The sequence below is a fragment of the Ascaphus truei genome, chromosome 1 (genome assembly GCF_040206685.1).
Source record: "Ascaphus truei isolate aAscTru1 chromosome 1, aAscTru1.hap1, whole genome shotgun sequence".
NCBI lineage: Eukaryota > Metazoa > Chordata > Amphibia > Anura > Ascaphidae > Ascaphus > Ascaphus truei.
The window spans coordinates 533,391,410-533,407,178 of record NC_134483.1 but is presented as its reverse complement, the minus strand read 5'-3'; the positions used below and the strand labels follow the sequence as shown (position 1 = coordinate 533,407,178).

At 40.6% G+C, this 15,769-nt stretch overlaps 1 protein-coding gene across 1 annotated transcript in view; it reads left to right on the top strand.

The window, feature by feature from the left end:
• GFRA4 (GDNF family receptor alpha 4) overlaps positions 1-15,769 on the top strand; it is a 470,610-nt gene that overhangs the window by 415,564 nt on the left and 39,277 nt on the right. The window contains exons 3-4 of the mRNA XM_075572672.1: positions 10,941-11,219; positions 13,806-13,886. Coding sequence (XP_075428787.1) covers positions 10,941-11,219; positions 13,806-13,886 — 360 coding nt within the window. The remainder of the gene's footprint in view (positions 1-10,940; positions 11,220-13,805; positions 13,887-15,769) is intronic.

Below are 15,769 nucleotides of genomic sequence, written 5' to 3'. Positions count from 1 at the left end.
AGAAAATAATTAGTCAGCATCCTACAGGATGGCAGAAACGGATCAGTAATGTATGTATGTATGTATGTCTTTATTTGTATAGCGCCATAAAATGTACATAGCGCTTCACAGTAGTAATACATGTCATATAAATAACAAATATAAATAACAGATCATGGGAATAAGTGCTTCAGACATACTGTAAAAGTAACATTAAGGAAGGAGTCCCTGCTCCGAGGAGCTTACAATCTAATTGGTAGGTAGGGAAAACGTACAGAGACAGTAGGAGGGAATACTAGTAAGTGCGTCTGCAGGGGGCCAAGCTTTGTGTCATGTGTCCATGATTATCCAGTGCTACTCATATGCTTCTTTAAGCAGATGTGTCTTAAGGTGGGTCTTAAAGGTGGATAGCGAGGGGGCTAGTCGGGAATTGAGGGGAAGGGCATTCCAGAGGTGTGGGGCAGAAAGTGAGAAAGGTTTAAGGCGGGAGAGAGCTTTAGATACAAAGGGGGTAGAAAGAAGACATCCTTGAGAAGAACGCAAGAGTCGTGATGGTGCATAGCGAGAAATTAGGGCTGAGATGTAATGAGGGGCAGAAGAATGTAAAGCTTTAAAAGTGAGCAGTAGAATTGAGTGTGAGATACACGATTTAATCGGAAGCCAGGAGAGGGATTTCAGCAGGGGAGACGCTGAGACAGATTTAGGAAAGAGTAGAGTGATTCTGGCAGCAGTGTTTAGGATAGATTGTAGGGGAGACAGGTGAGAGGTAGGAAGGCCGGACAGCAGGAGGTTGCAGTAATCGAGACGTGAGAGAATGAGGGCCTGAGTCAGAGTTTTAGCAGTTGAGTAACAGAGGAAAGGGCGTATCTTTGTGATATTGCGGAGGAAAAAGCGACAAGTTTTAGAAACGTTTTGAATATGAGAGGAGAATGAGAGAGAGGAATCAAGTGTGACCCCTAGGCAGCATGCTTGGGCTACTGGGTGAATGATCGTATTTCCAATAGCAATGTGGAAGGATGTAGTAGGGCCAGGTTTGGGAGGTAGTATAAGGAGCTCTGTTTTTGCCATGTTAAGTTTCAGTCGGCGGATGGCCATCCAGGATGATATTCCAGAGAGGCATTCAGAAACTTTGGTCTGTATAGCAGGTGTAAGGTCAGGGGTTGAAAGGTAAATTTGTGTGTCGTCAGCATAGAGGTGATATTTAAACCCAAAAGATGTGATTAGGTCACCTAGAGAGAGTGTGTAGAGAGAAAAGAGAAGGGGTCCCAGGACAGAGCCCTGGGGTACCCCCACAGAGAGATCAATAGAGGAGGAGGAGGTGTTAGCAAAAGAGACACTGAAGGTACGATGGGAGAGGTAAGAGGAGATCCAGGATAAAGCTTTGTTCCGAATACCAAGAGTATGGAGAATGTGAAGGAGAAGAGGGTGGTCCACGGTGTCGAATGCTGCAGAGAGGTCGAGTAATATGAGCAGAGTGTAATGACCTCTGTCTTTGGCAGCATGGAGGTCGTCAGTTATTTTAGTGAGGGCTGTTTCAGTAGAGTGAGCAGTGCGGAAGCCAGATTGTAGAGGGTCTAGTACAGAATAGGTGTTGAGAAAGTGTAGCAATCGAGAGAATACAAGACGTTCAAGGAGTTTGGAGGCAAAAGGCAGGAGGGAGAGAGGTCGATAGTTAGAAGGACAGGTAGGGTCAAGCTTGCTGTTTTTGAGTAATGGTATAACGGTTGCATGCTTGAAGGATGAAGGAAAGGTACCAGAGTAGAGGGAATAGTTAAAGATCTGTGTGAGCATAGGGATTATAGAAGGAGCAAGAGGTTTTAGGAGATGGGAGGGAATGGGATCAAGAGGGCAAGTGGTAGAGGGAGAAGAGGAGATCAGCAGTGATACATCCTCCTCCGAGATAGCAGAAAAAGAGTCAAGAAAGACAGGAGGAGAGTTGGGAAGCATTGTGGGATGGGAGGAGGCAACAGATGGGATGTTCTGCCGTATGGACTCCACCTTTTTCTTAAAAAAGTCAGCAAAGTCCTGAGGTGAGATGGAGAACAAGAGCAGAAATGTATCTTAGGCAAGACAGCACTCATAGCCATGTTTTACAGTCTACCAAAGGTGCATAAGGGTAAGGTTCCAGGGACGACCAATTGTCTCGGATGTAGGGAACCTTACCGCTAATGCAAGTGCCTATGTGGATAAAATCCTGAGATCATTTGTCATCACTCTTCCCTCTTTTCTGCAGGACACTAAGGATGTCCTTTGTAGACTAGAGGGAATTTCAGTTGACGAAGGTACGCTACTCTTTGGGCTGGATTTGGAATCTCTTTATACGAGTATTCCACATCAGATGGGCATGAAGGCAATTACATACAATTTAGCATCTACGTTTTAGAAACACAATCTGTTCGTCCTGGTGTTACTTGATTTTGTCTTGACTAAGAACTAATTCTTAGTTAATAACAAAATCTTCCACCAGCTTTCAAGGTACAGCGATGGGCACCATCTGTGCGTCCACTTATGCTAACCTGTACCTTGGCTGGTGGGAGAAGACAGTTGTATTTGCAGATGACATGGATGAATATACTCAATACAGTATATCAACCTATGGGGTCTATATATCGATGACATCCTTATCTTGTGGCATGGCCCAAGGGATCCCCTTAGTGAATTTATTAATGTACTTAACTCCAACTACTTGAATTTAAAATTAACAAGCAAGATTCAAAAAGATTCCATCAACTTCTTGGACAGCACAATTTACAGAGATAGTGACGGTAAGTTACTTACTAAGACCTCTGGCAAAGAAACTGCAACAGATAGTCTTCTGCAGTTTAATACACACCATCCACCACATCTAGTGCAAAATATCCCTGTAGGGACTATTACCACTATTGAAATGTTCGATGAACAGGCACTGGAACTAAAATATCGCTTTTCGGAAAGGGTGTATACAGATGTGTCCTCCTGTTCTCCCTGGCTAGCCCAGAAAAATCTAGGAAAATTTGTGGCTCTCTCACAGAAACGCTGAACATTTCTGTGATATTTCTGTGATATTTCTGCAGCCAGGCTAAAGGCCCATCGATTAACACAGCAGGGGGCCCTGCTATTTGAATGGTACAGCAGGGACCCCCACTGTGTTAATCCAAAGGGCCATTAGTCTGGCTGCAGAAATCTCACAGAAATATCACAGAAATGTTGCAGCGTTTCTGTGAGATAGTAACAGATTTTCCTTAGGAAAGTGGTCAAATACAGGAGGACACATCTGTAGTTCATCATGCATCAAAAGGGCATATAATAGAGCTAGACAAGCCAGCTGGCAGGATTTATTGCTATCCAGCAAACACAAACATAAACAATCTAAAACGGTTAGATGTATCAGGAATTACAACAATCGGTGGTCTCAGATCTCAAGAATTATTCAGAAGCACTGGCATCTTCTGCTGTAGATAAGGACCTCTGTCCTGTACTAAAACCAAGGCCCACCATGGTCAGCAGAAGAGCGAGGAATATCAAGGATCTGCTCGTTCACTGCCACTACAATACACCTACAGCTAAGACGTGGCTGCGTGTAAACCAAAAGGATCATTTAAATGTGGGAATTGTTAAGCGTGCCCCTTTGTTGCCAGTAAAGAGGTTCCACAACAGGAATAATTCTAAAGAATATGACATTGGGACCTTTATTAATTGTATCACCACCGGAGTGATTTACATGGCCTCGTGTGATTGCAGAAAGAAATACTTGGGCAAGACCCGCCATCAGTTTAGATGTCGGGTCTTGGAACATGTGGGGTCAGTCCGCAATCACCTGGAAACCCCACTAGCAAGTCATATAAATGAGGTCCATGATGGCAGCATGCAGGACCTTAATTTGTTTGGTATAGCCTTAACATCGGCCAGAGAGAAGGTGATTGGGATTGGATCCTCCTGCAGTGGGAATGCAGGTGGATCTATGACTTGCAAACCCTACAGTAGCTCCAAAGGAACTCAACGAGGGGTTTCTATTTACCCCGGTTTTATAGCACCATCTAATCAGATGCTTATATTCCTCTTCTAAGTATTTTTGTAGTGTATCTGTACCTTTCAATACTGTGTGTCTCTCGCTCATTTATTCATCTTTGCTGGCCGCTTGTTATGCATAAAGTGTAAGTAACTATTTAGCCACATTGAATTGCTTGAATGTGATTGAATCACTGCACATGCTTCAAACCTGCCCATAGAAAACTCACTGCTGATTGGACTACTATGTAACCAATCACGCATCGGAAGTAAGCCGAGCCATAATAGCAATGACGTCACTTTGGCCCGCCTCTGTTTTTTGATTGGAGGGTGTCACACCAGGCCCCTTGTAATACGCAGTTAAGAAGATCAAAGCGGCGTGCAGTCCTCACATTCCTTGACAAAGCGCATACACTGGCGACACACTTTATTCGAGCTCAGCTAGTCCCACGAATTCGGGTATACCCGGGTGTATTGAGGTTTGTGACTGTTTTCTGCCCGAGTGCATTGAGGTATTTTCCAAGCAGGGATTGAAGCATTTTATTCCCGATGGCTGCAATACTGCACAGTATATATATATATATATACTGCATTACAATTCATCAATTTATGCCATCTGGTAGACACGCGAAGCATTGCAGCCTATTAAATCCTAATCATTATCATTTAACAGATCAGCCGCCCGTCAGCCAGGCATGAACCCAGGCTGGGAAGGCAAACGCAACGGGGCTTGTCAGAGGTGAGGAGCGGCGCATTCCAGGTATCTGCCAGGTACATACTGGGTATTTGCTCGAATAAAGTGTGTCGGTGCAGTATGCGAAACGGCCGTCGGGGTCGCTGCTCACTCCCACGGGCACTTTAGTGCTGCCCTCAGCACTTTCTCCTCCTCACCATACCGGGAGATCGAGCCTCCTATAGCCATTGATCACTTGGCTACTCACCCTGTGTTGCTGACATCGCAAGTACTTCATGAGGCTCATTGCACACAGTACTATATATCTGCCTTTTTGAGCAGCATACATACTATTATAAGTGTTAAGTGAGTTGTTTCCATCTTCTAATAATCGGGTTTCACACAGACCTTATAGTTAAATAGTTACATAGTAGATGAGGTTGAAAAAAGACGTAGGTCCATCAAGTTCAACCTATGCTAAATTTAGACAACAGATACTTTATCCTATATCTATACTTACTTATTAATCCAGAGGAAGGCAAACAAAAAAAACCATTAAGGGGAAAAATTAATTCCTTCCTTACTCCAAGAATTGGCAATCGGATTAATCCCTGGATCAACATTCTTCCCATGTATACTTATTTGGTATATCCCTTTATACTTTTCCCATCTAAAAAGATGTCCAACCTTTTTTTGAACAAATCTATTGTATCTGCCATGACAGTCTCCATGGGCAATGAATTCCACATTTTAACTGCCCTTACTTTAAAGAACCCTTTTCTTTGTTGCTAGTGAAATCTCTTTTCCTCCAACCTTAAGGGATGGCCCGAGACCTTTCTACTGCCCGTGGGATGAATAGTTCTTTTGAAAGCTCCTTGTATTGTCCCCGAATATATTTGTATATAGTTATCATATCCTCCCTTAGACGCCTCTTTTCTAATGTAAATAAATCTAATTTAGCAAACCTCTCCTCATAAATTAGATTGTCCATCCCCTTTATTAATTTGGTGACTCTTCTCTGCACTCTCTCTAGTTCCATAATGTCTTTTCTTAGGATTGGTGCCCAAAATTGTACTCCATATTCAAGATGTGGTCTTGCTAATGCTTTGTAAAGGGGCATAATTATGTTTACTTCTATTCCATCCATTGCCCGTTTGATGCAAGATAAGATCTAGTTTGCCTTTGCAGCTACTGCATGACATTGGGCACTATTGCTAAGCCTGCTGTCTACAAGCAGGCTGGATGTTACACACTTGGAACACTCACTATTAACATCTTTATGTAACATTGCAGTAATTGGGACAATGCCTGATATCTATTCTGATCAGGCATATACCTTGTTCCCACCTATCATGGTTTCACTAGAGACCTAGACCCATTATTATTTTGTATCCCCGTACCAACATTAGATTTGGATATTTGCCATCTGTCTTTCTGGTCCCATCAATGGTATCAGGGCGGTCAACAAACTTATATTGATCATATTGCTCCCAAATTATGGTTATTTGACCAGGGAGTTGTACCACAGATAACCAACATAGCATTTACATTTGCTACTTATTACCAATACAGTTTAAGGTCCTTACTGTCGATTTATCATAGTTTGAACGTAAGTGATACACTTGCATCCTTTTGCATATGTATCTATAGCTTTTGTGATACAATACAACAATCATATATTGGCTGTTTATTATTGTAGAGGTTTTTATATACAATCATACTGTTAATAAAGTTACAATTGTAGCGTGGGAGGGGGGAGTTGGATTAGAAGTTCCCTTTCTCCTATTAGGCTCAACTCCTATCCGTTTGGCTCTTTAAGCCATTGTTTCTATTGCTGCTAGAGGTATTGGTTATACTTTAAGTAGTGCTATATACCAGCAGCACCTTTTTGCACTGGGGGATTTTAACACCCAATATTTTATTATTACGGTACTATTAAAAGTTCTTTTAATTAACATACACATCATTTCACCTCTCATCAGTGGACGTTCTTAGTCCCGTTGCATCTTCCAGTTACACTGCTATTATTCATTTTCCTGAATGATATTGAGTGCTGTTACTAGTAGTCTTTCACTGGATCACTGGCCCGTCTGGACAAGTGTTACCAGTTAATTTTGTGTTCTAGTCATTATTTTACCCCTATTGCACTTTGCACTCCATCTATTAGTCATAATATTGTTAGGAGTGCTGGTATCCCACTTGTGTGTTTTGTATTTATCCCAGTTTTACACATTTAAATAGTGTAGCGTTCATGTTTATAATGATATGGGAAAGAGGTGTTCCCCTAACCGCATATATCAAATAAGGTCTGTTAAGGTTAACGCAGGGACTTAACTTTACATTAGTTATGTCATACCTAAAGTTAGTGCTACCCCTATCAAGATCCTGAAAAACAGAGAAAAAGTGGTGGTTGTGGCTGGTGTTGAAAGAGAAGGTGGAAGAGGACCCAATTTTATTAGGGCACCCATTGACTTTCTGGGAAATAATCTACTTTCAGTATGCAGTATATTTAAATAATGTAAATTCGCATTTTTTTCAGGTATCTCCCAATATGTTGTATAAAGAAGTGTTTTGTGAAGTATATAAGTCCATGTGCACTTGCCTAAAACAGTAGAGTTTGCCACCGCTGCTGCCATTTCATGGACAGTACAGATTTATTTATATACTAATTATTTCCAATCCATCTTTTACAGATACACATATCATATGAATGGCCTAGAGTAATTCATAATCAAATACCTTCAACCTACTATTATGCTGTTAATATTCTGATGTTCTTTGCCAGATTCAGTATATGTATAAATAAACCTCTCAAATACTTAACCTTATATAATTCTCCTGCATTCATTCCAAGCTTGTTAGTAACTCACCATCTTCGCATAATTAAAGGATACACTATATCATAAGTCTTAAGTGCCCCAAAATATTTATCTAAATCTTTTTAATTAATAACAACCCATATGATTTAATGATTCCCTAATGTATTTATGAATTGGATCACAGAACACCCTACTGCACCATAGGAAGCATGTCAAATCTTTATCCTCATTCATGCCTCTGGACATCATGGTATCCAAATTCATGCTGTACAGTATATCCACCATAACTCCCTTTTCTTCAACGGTGTCATATGATTGCCCCCTCATCTGGGTTTCAATACCTGTTCTATTGCATTAAATCTCAACTGGCTCACTAAATGGCCATGTTCCAGAAAATGCGTGTAAACTGAAGATATCCTAATCAGATTTTTATGATCATTAATTCTCCTTGCCAATACCCTTGTGGATTCTCCCACATTAAGGATTCCACAGGGGCATTTCAGTATGTACACCCCATTATCAGATGGACAGTTTTAGGAACTAACTAATAGCATAAACCTTTCCACTCTGGGGATGTGATTTTTTTTCTCCCTTTTATAGCCACACTACAGTGAATACAACGTCCACAAGAGAACATACCAACTTGTCTCTGTAACCATAATGAGTACTGTCCTGAAGTGAACAGATCCATTTGAATAATCATATCCTTTATATTTCTCGCTCTTCTATAGGCAAAGAAGGGTGGGTCACATGTTGGTCCTTACTTCTATGCAGTATCAAATGAGGGAGTAGGTACTGTACAGGTGCGCCGATGAGTATTCTAAAACTTGTCTTAAACTTGCCTTGGAAAATCTGGCGCTATCACCAGCAAGATCCAGGTACATGCTGGGTACATGCTGCAACATTTCAGTGACATTTCTGCAGAGTCTAATGGCCCATCGGATTAACACAGCAGGGGTCCCTGGCAGTCCCATTCAGTTTGAATGGGACTGCCAGGGACCCCCGCTGTTAATCCGATGGGCCATTAGTCTGTCTGCAGAAATGTCAGGGAAATGTTGCAGCATGTACCCAGAATGTACCCAGCATATACCCAGCATTTACCTGGGTCTTGTTGGTGATTGCCGCAGATTTGTTTTAGAATACTCGTCGGCACTACAGTAGTATGCTCTTCTACAGTATATTACATTAATGGTAGAACATTGACATGTCCCACATCCTGTTATCACTCTGAAGTACATACCAGTACTTATTAACGATACATTAAACTCTATTTGATTGTGTTGAGTATGTAGATACCAACAGGAATTTATGCTTCCTCTGTAAATCAACTTGTGGCTGCAACAAAACAGACCTCTCTTTAGATAAAGCCCTATCTTTTAATGTATTCAGTTTGTCCTGCTGGTAACCACATTTTTTTAAATATACATAACACATTCTGCATCTTTTCCTTCACCAATATATTATCATCTACAATCCTATGGACTTGTAAAATCTGACTATATGGTAAATATTCCTTCAGATTATTAGGATGAAAACTTAAAGCTTCTAATAAAGAATTTCTATAAGTACTCCAGGTGTAAATAATAAAGAATTTCTATCAGTACTCCAGGTGTAAATATCTGTATAAATTTTAGGTATATACTCAAATCCCAAAAATGTATAGTATGTATATTTGTCGTGAACGTAATGGCATCTGTTCAAATGATCAATAAAGCCACATAACTCCTCATGTCCCCCTGCCAGATCAAAAATACATCATCTATGAACCTCGGTACCATTAATGCACGTAGACTTGTGCGCACTCAAATAAATCCCTAAAAATATTTGCATGCGATGTAGGGAAAAGGTCTTATCAAATCTAAAATATTTTTTAGTCAAAACTACGGTAAGTACCAAAAATTGTTTAAGTTCACCAGTCTGATCTATATCTCGTAAAGTCTGTTCCACTGTTATAATTTCTTCCTTATGGGTTATTGAGGTATATAAATTTTCACATCATATGGATAGGATCCTTAGTTAATTGCCTGTAATGATCAGATGGTTTAATTACTATTGATGTATCCTGACAAAAATCCCTGATGATATCCTTTTCCTGTTTCATTAAATTACTTTTAATCCCACTTGAATTCCAATTGAGATGTTCTATTTTTTTTTATTGTATGTCTTTATATATATGTATATATATATATATACATATATATATATATATAGTGCCAAAAGTGTACTCAGCGCTTCACAAAGAATACAGTACAGGGAATTATAATAATACAATAAGTGCAGCAAAATCAGACAATATTAAAGGAAATCCCTGTCCCCGAAGAGCTTACAATCTAAGAGTTTTGATGGGGAATTTACAGAGACAGCAGGTGAGGGAATAAGGGCTGTAGATGGCAGTGCTTGGTCACAATGGGTGGTAGGAGTGACTGGGAGTGGGACAGTAACCATGAGTTCAGACTATTGGGATGCTTGATTTGTGGGGCAAGTTTTAAGGTTAGTCAAATAACTTAAGAGTTAACACACTTTACAGGGGAAGAGATGGCAGGGAGGCGTGGGTGAAATCATGTGTGTCTGTCTGGCTTTATTAAACCAATTTGCAGTCTCTACTGCAAAGTAATTTTGTGGGGGACTGAACTTAGTTTTGTTATACACTATGGTATAGGGAGTGTCCTCTGAGAGTTAGTGTACATTTTTCACATAAGTTCTTGTCGTCGTGGAGACATTGTGGAGATGCAATGTTAACATGGCTATAACCAGTGTGACATCACGTCATGTGCGCGTCGTTGCATCACTTCCGGTTATGGCGGCTGCATCAGGTGGCACGGATGTTACGGGAGATGCACCTATATAAAAGGTACACATAATCATGGTATTTTACACTCCTGACAACGTCGTGTCTCTCTGGGCTGGTGTGTCAGCCTGTGTCAGACTTTTTTCATTATATGCATTGGGTCAAGTTGTAAATTGATGTTGATATATCGCTCGTAAAAGTAATCCCTATTTCATGATTGAGATTTTCCCTATTTTTCCATTGTAGGGCCTACAGTACTTAACATCACGTTAATGGAAACTAACATTGCGTTACAATAATGGGATGTTAAGCCTATGCTAAGAAGATATACAACAGCCATTGTCTTTGCATATAATTAGCGTTGTATATATACTTTAACCGCAGGGAAAATAACCTCCATCATTGTCACGTTATGAGCACTGATTTAAGTAAGTGCATTTGCCCCAAAGGGCACTGTGAAAGCATGTCTTCCTAAATCAGCTATGTTAATAACCTCATTTGCTGATGGATAGGATTGCTACTTTTAAACGACCTAGGAAAACATAAGAAAGAATGTTTACAATAAATAAAAGGTACGGTAGTAGTACGGTTAGGTGAGCAAATAATGTTGCTGCCAATGGTAGGATTCTTCTTTTCTCTACAGTTGTATGTTTGAAAAACCATTCTAACAATGTGTTGTATGTTTTTCCTGCAGAGAAGGCAGCAGGAACAGCGTCATCCAACAGAGACTGTCTGCAAGCAGGGGAGGCGTGCACCAGCAACCCCAGCTGTAGCTCTAATTTCCGAACACTACGCCAATGCATAGCAGGCAACGGGGCTAACAAGCTGGGGCCCAATGCCAAGAACCAGTGCAGGCGCACAGTGACCGCTCTCCTCTCCAGCCAGCTCCATGGCTGCAAGTGTAAACGGGGAATGAAGAAGGAAAAGAACTGTCTTAGCATATACTGGAGCATTCACCACACTCTGTTGGAAGGTCAGTTTGGGGTCATTACTCACCCGGGGTGAAATTATTCAAACAAAGCAGGGGTGGGCAACTCCAGTCCTCAAGGGGCACCAACAGGTCAGATTTTTGGGATATCCCTGCTTCAGCACAGGTGGCTCAATCAGTGGCTCAATCAGAATGAGGATCTGTGCTGAGGCATCTATGTCCCTAATACCTGGCATGGTGGTGGCTCTTGAGGACTCGAGTTGGCCATCCCTTAAACAAAGCCTTCCACTTTAGTGAGAGGGGCAGTTCCAAGTAGCGGGTCAATACTTTTTTGTTATATGTTCAATTGGCTTCCTTGGATTACTTATTTGTATTATGTGAAAAATGAGTTTTCTTCATTTCTCAGGGTCAGTTGAAGTAATGTAAATCACCTACTTATGTTTACTCTTTCACTGCCCTTATGACTCTGTATTGTACAGTATTTCACTGCTCAATACTCTGTATTGTACAGTATGTCACGAGGGCCACCCCACCTGAGCCCCTTTTATGACGTACAGGATATGTCACACCATTAATGCTCATTTTCCAGGGATAGATGTTGTCCTCCTCTCGGTTGGGGCGGCGAACATTATCGGAAAAGATGTGGAGCCCTCTTCCCTTCTCTTAATGTCATGGCAGGGATGGGGGAGGGGGGAGCGGCAGTGAAAAGCTTAATTTCTTTGATGAATAATGCCACCATAATTTCTTTATAAAGAACAAAAATAAAATGTTAGCCCGAAAAAACAGAGGGGCAATACCTTTCCTAAACTCGAAAACATATTAAAACAATAATATGCACTTACAATATCAGAGCTTTCAATTTACCACATCAGCAAAAAAATCCTCCCGGTCGACGGAACTTGCAGGTAGGTCCCTCTCCTGCTCCATCTCTTCACCTTCTCTCCAAGTGCATGTCAGCATGGTGGAGCACTCCACCACTTCCGAGGTGTGCTCTGCTGTTGTCAAACACTGGAGGATTAGGAGGAAACATTGAAGCTTGGAATACCTACGCGTTTCATACTTATTCACTATTCCCATACCCCTGAGGAAGTGAGTGAATTCTCAAGAAACTCGCAGGGCATATTCCAAGGTGTGTCCTCCTGGTCCCCAACATGGGACGTCACCAGAGTACAGCTTGGAAGAGATGCAGCAGGAGAGGTTGTAATGCCAGCTGGGACATCCTACTGGTTTGACCGAACGGATGGATTTTTATCTGATGTGCTGCAATGTATTGCTGTGTATTATTGTTTTTATAGATTCCTAAATGTATTAAAGGAAAATCTCCCTGTATTAGAGGAAAATGTGTCTGTCTGCTCCTATATTTTCTCAGTTTTCTGTGGCCCTTCAAGCAGTTGAGATTACTTCTTGAGGATAGAGGGCCCACTTCCGACAGTGTTTACCTATGGACTTTTTTTTATACTGTATGGAAGGACTAAGCCAATTGATTTAAACAAATTAGCTGAGCACATTAGGGTTATACATTTAAAAGAGCAATTTGGCTATAGATTGTACATTGTTTCTTTGTAAAAGTAGCCTATGAAAAATGAAGAAAATAATCAGTACATAATAATGTGTACTGTACATGTATGTATTGTATTTGTTTTTGTATAAATCCACCCAGTGTGCTCAGCACTTCACAGAGATATATATCTGGAAAGTGGGGGGAAAAACTAAACAAGTGTGACCTGTTTCAATGTCAATTGTGCAGATCCAGGATGAAGACTTAGACATTGTTCATAGATTCCTCCGGCAGTGTTACTAACTCAGCACACTAAACATTGGCAATAAAAGGGCAGTCACTAAGAAAAATATATTGGAGTAACCATAATGTGAAAATCGCTCAGCTATATAACATTTTTTTTTCTATTACTGTTGGTTTGCTTCACATTTTCTGATATTCTATAGAGTATGTATTTCACAAAAACCTTCTCCCCATAACACAACAAAACATGAATATACCGTATGTATTGCTTCACCCAAGGGGTGAGAAATAATTGAGTAATAGACAATGTGGTGATTCCAGATTTGCAGTGACAAGGGCTAAAGTAATTACATGTAGTTGGAAATTCCTGGTTAACATCCAACAGGAAATTATTTATATAAGTACAGCTCAACCCCCTTATAACGCTGTGCTTGGGGTCCAAAGAATCACATTGCGCTATAAGCGGATCGCGTTAGAAAATAATGTACAATTGTATGCATTGTACAATAAAGTAGTTAAGATACCAATAATCGTGTTGTAAAGTATTCATAAATACGAAAATTGGGAGACACGCTTGCATCGCGTTATAAGCGGATTCGCATTGAAACAGATCGCGTTATAAGCGGATTCGCGTTGAAACAGATCGCGTTATAACGGGGTTGAGCTGTATAAGGGTAATCTTCAGATTGAGATGCTCACCATGATTTCAAAATAGGGTTTCCAATTGGATCAAGGCTCGTGGAACAGATCAGCCCGTTCTGTTTTTAAGGTACCGTTCCCCAATAGAATGAAAGGACTTTCAAACTTTGCATGGTTTGCACATCCTGTCCTGTTAAGCTGGGTTTAGTTGAAAATCCTCATTACAATAAAACATTTTCTTTTTCTTTTAGGTATAAATGTCCTTGAGAGTTCACCTTATGAACCATCCGTGAGAGGGTTTAACTACGTGAGACTGGCTTCTATCACAGCAGGTAGGTGGAACCTGACTCCTGTTTTTCAATCGATATTGCAGTATATTGAAAATAATATTATTTTTATCAGGCCTTGTGAGCACGAGAAGGCTGCATTAACGGCGTGCTTTTCACACACTTAGAGGAGGAAGGTTACTAAATGGTTTTGAAACCTTGAGTACTGTATAATAGATTACAAAAAGGTCTTTAGTGCTTTACCTGCCAATTCATCCTATGCGTAATAATAGAATTATATTTGTCAAAAAGCCCGGAACAACATAATGGCTTACACACTGTTCAAATCAATTACCCAGTATTCAAACCAATTACCCTACCCAGGGGTCAAAGTGTGATGCTACTAAGAACTTTAACACTACTTTTTTTACTTATATGGGCTACTATAACATTAAATATTTGTCACACACTTACTGGTCCTCTTTTGATTGAACGACAAATGGATTTCTTTAGTACATCTCTCCCTTTCTGTTTCTTCAGAATAAACATTGTATACAGTTTTATAAAATACTAGCTTTTGTACCCGGCTTTACCCGGGGAATGTAATATTGAATACATGTCGTCGCCCCCCCCCCCCCTCTCTTGCTGGCGGCACCTTTCCTCGGCGCCCCCCTTCCCCACCCCCAGTGCTGGATGTAGTGCGGGCTGAGATTTGTCTCTGTCTGTGTGTGTCTGTGTCTGTGTGTGTCTCTGTCTGTGTGTGTGTCTGTCTGTGTGTGTCTCCCCCCGCTGCCGGAACATGTCCCCGGCCCCTCCTCCCTCCCCCCCCTGCTGGCGGCACATCTCCCTGTGCTGCTGTGGCATTTCCCCTCGCTGCCAAATCCGCAGCAAAATGTCCAGTGAAAGTTTTGTTTTGCCCCGTGGGGCCGTTTCTGAGATTTCGATGCTTCGGACATAAAAAACAAAGACGGAATTCAACTTAGAATTATAGTATGTATGTATTTGCATATGTATATCATTATATATATATATATACATATATATATATATATATATACACATGAAGGTCAGTCAGCACACTGCAGTAGAAAAGGTTATAATAGCAGATGCTAGTCCCATAGAAAATAAGTATGATACGAACCAATCCAAAGACCAGTAAAGAGACAGCACACCGCACGGGGTTAATCCAAAAATCTATATTCACAACATGAAATACACGTAAGCCAACGTTTCGGTCCCACAGAGAGACCTTCCTCAGGGCGCACGGCCCTGAGGAAGGTCTCTCTGTGGGACCGAAACGTTGGCTTACGTGTATTTCATGTTGTGAATATAGATTTTTGGATTAACCCCGTGCGGTGTGCTGTCTCTTTACTGGTCTTTGGATTGGTTCGTATCATATATATATATATACATATATATTTAAATATACATACATACATATATATATATATATATATATATATATATATATATAACAAACGACAGGGGGTGCCCAGTGCTACATCCAAATGACAAAACATACATGGTAATAATTGCAAGAAATAATGCTTCAGTACTAATAATAATGCCAATACTAATAATAATAAAATATGGTTTTTTACTTAGATATTTTGGCCAAAACATAATAAGCCTGCACACCAAATCGTCAAGGTAAACCATAATAAGTGCAAGTCCTACACTACACTGCATTTGTTCCCTATATGAGGGGGAATAACCATAATAGATTCCTTACCTGCAGCAATATGAGATCCACCATTAAAAAGGGGGAGGTGACGTGAGCTCTGGGGGAGGTGCCACAACCTCCATACAACTGATTACAGTCAATACATACATATATATATACACACACACACACACACACACACACACACACACATACATATATATATATATATATATATATATATATATACACACATTGTTCGATAAATCACCCAAAAATCTACTAG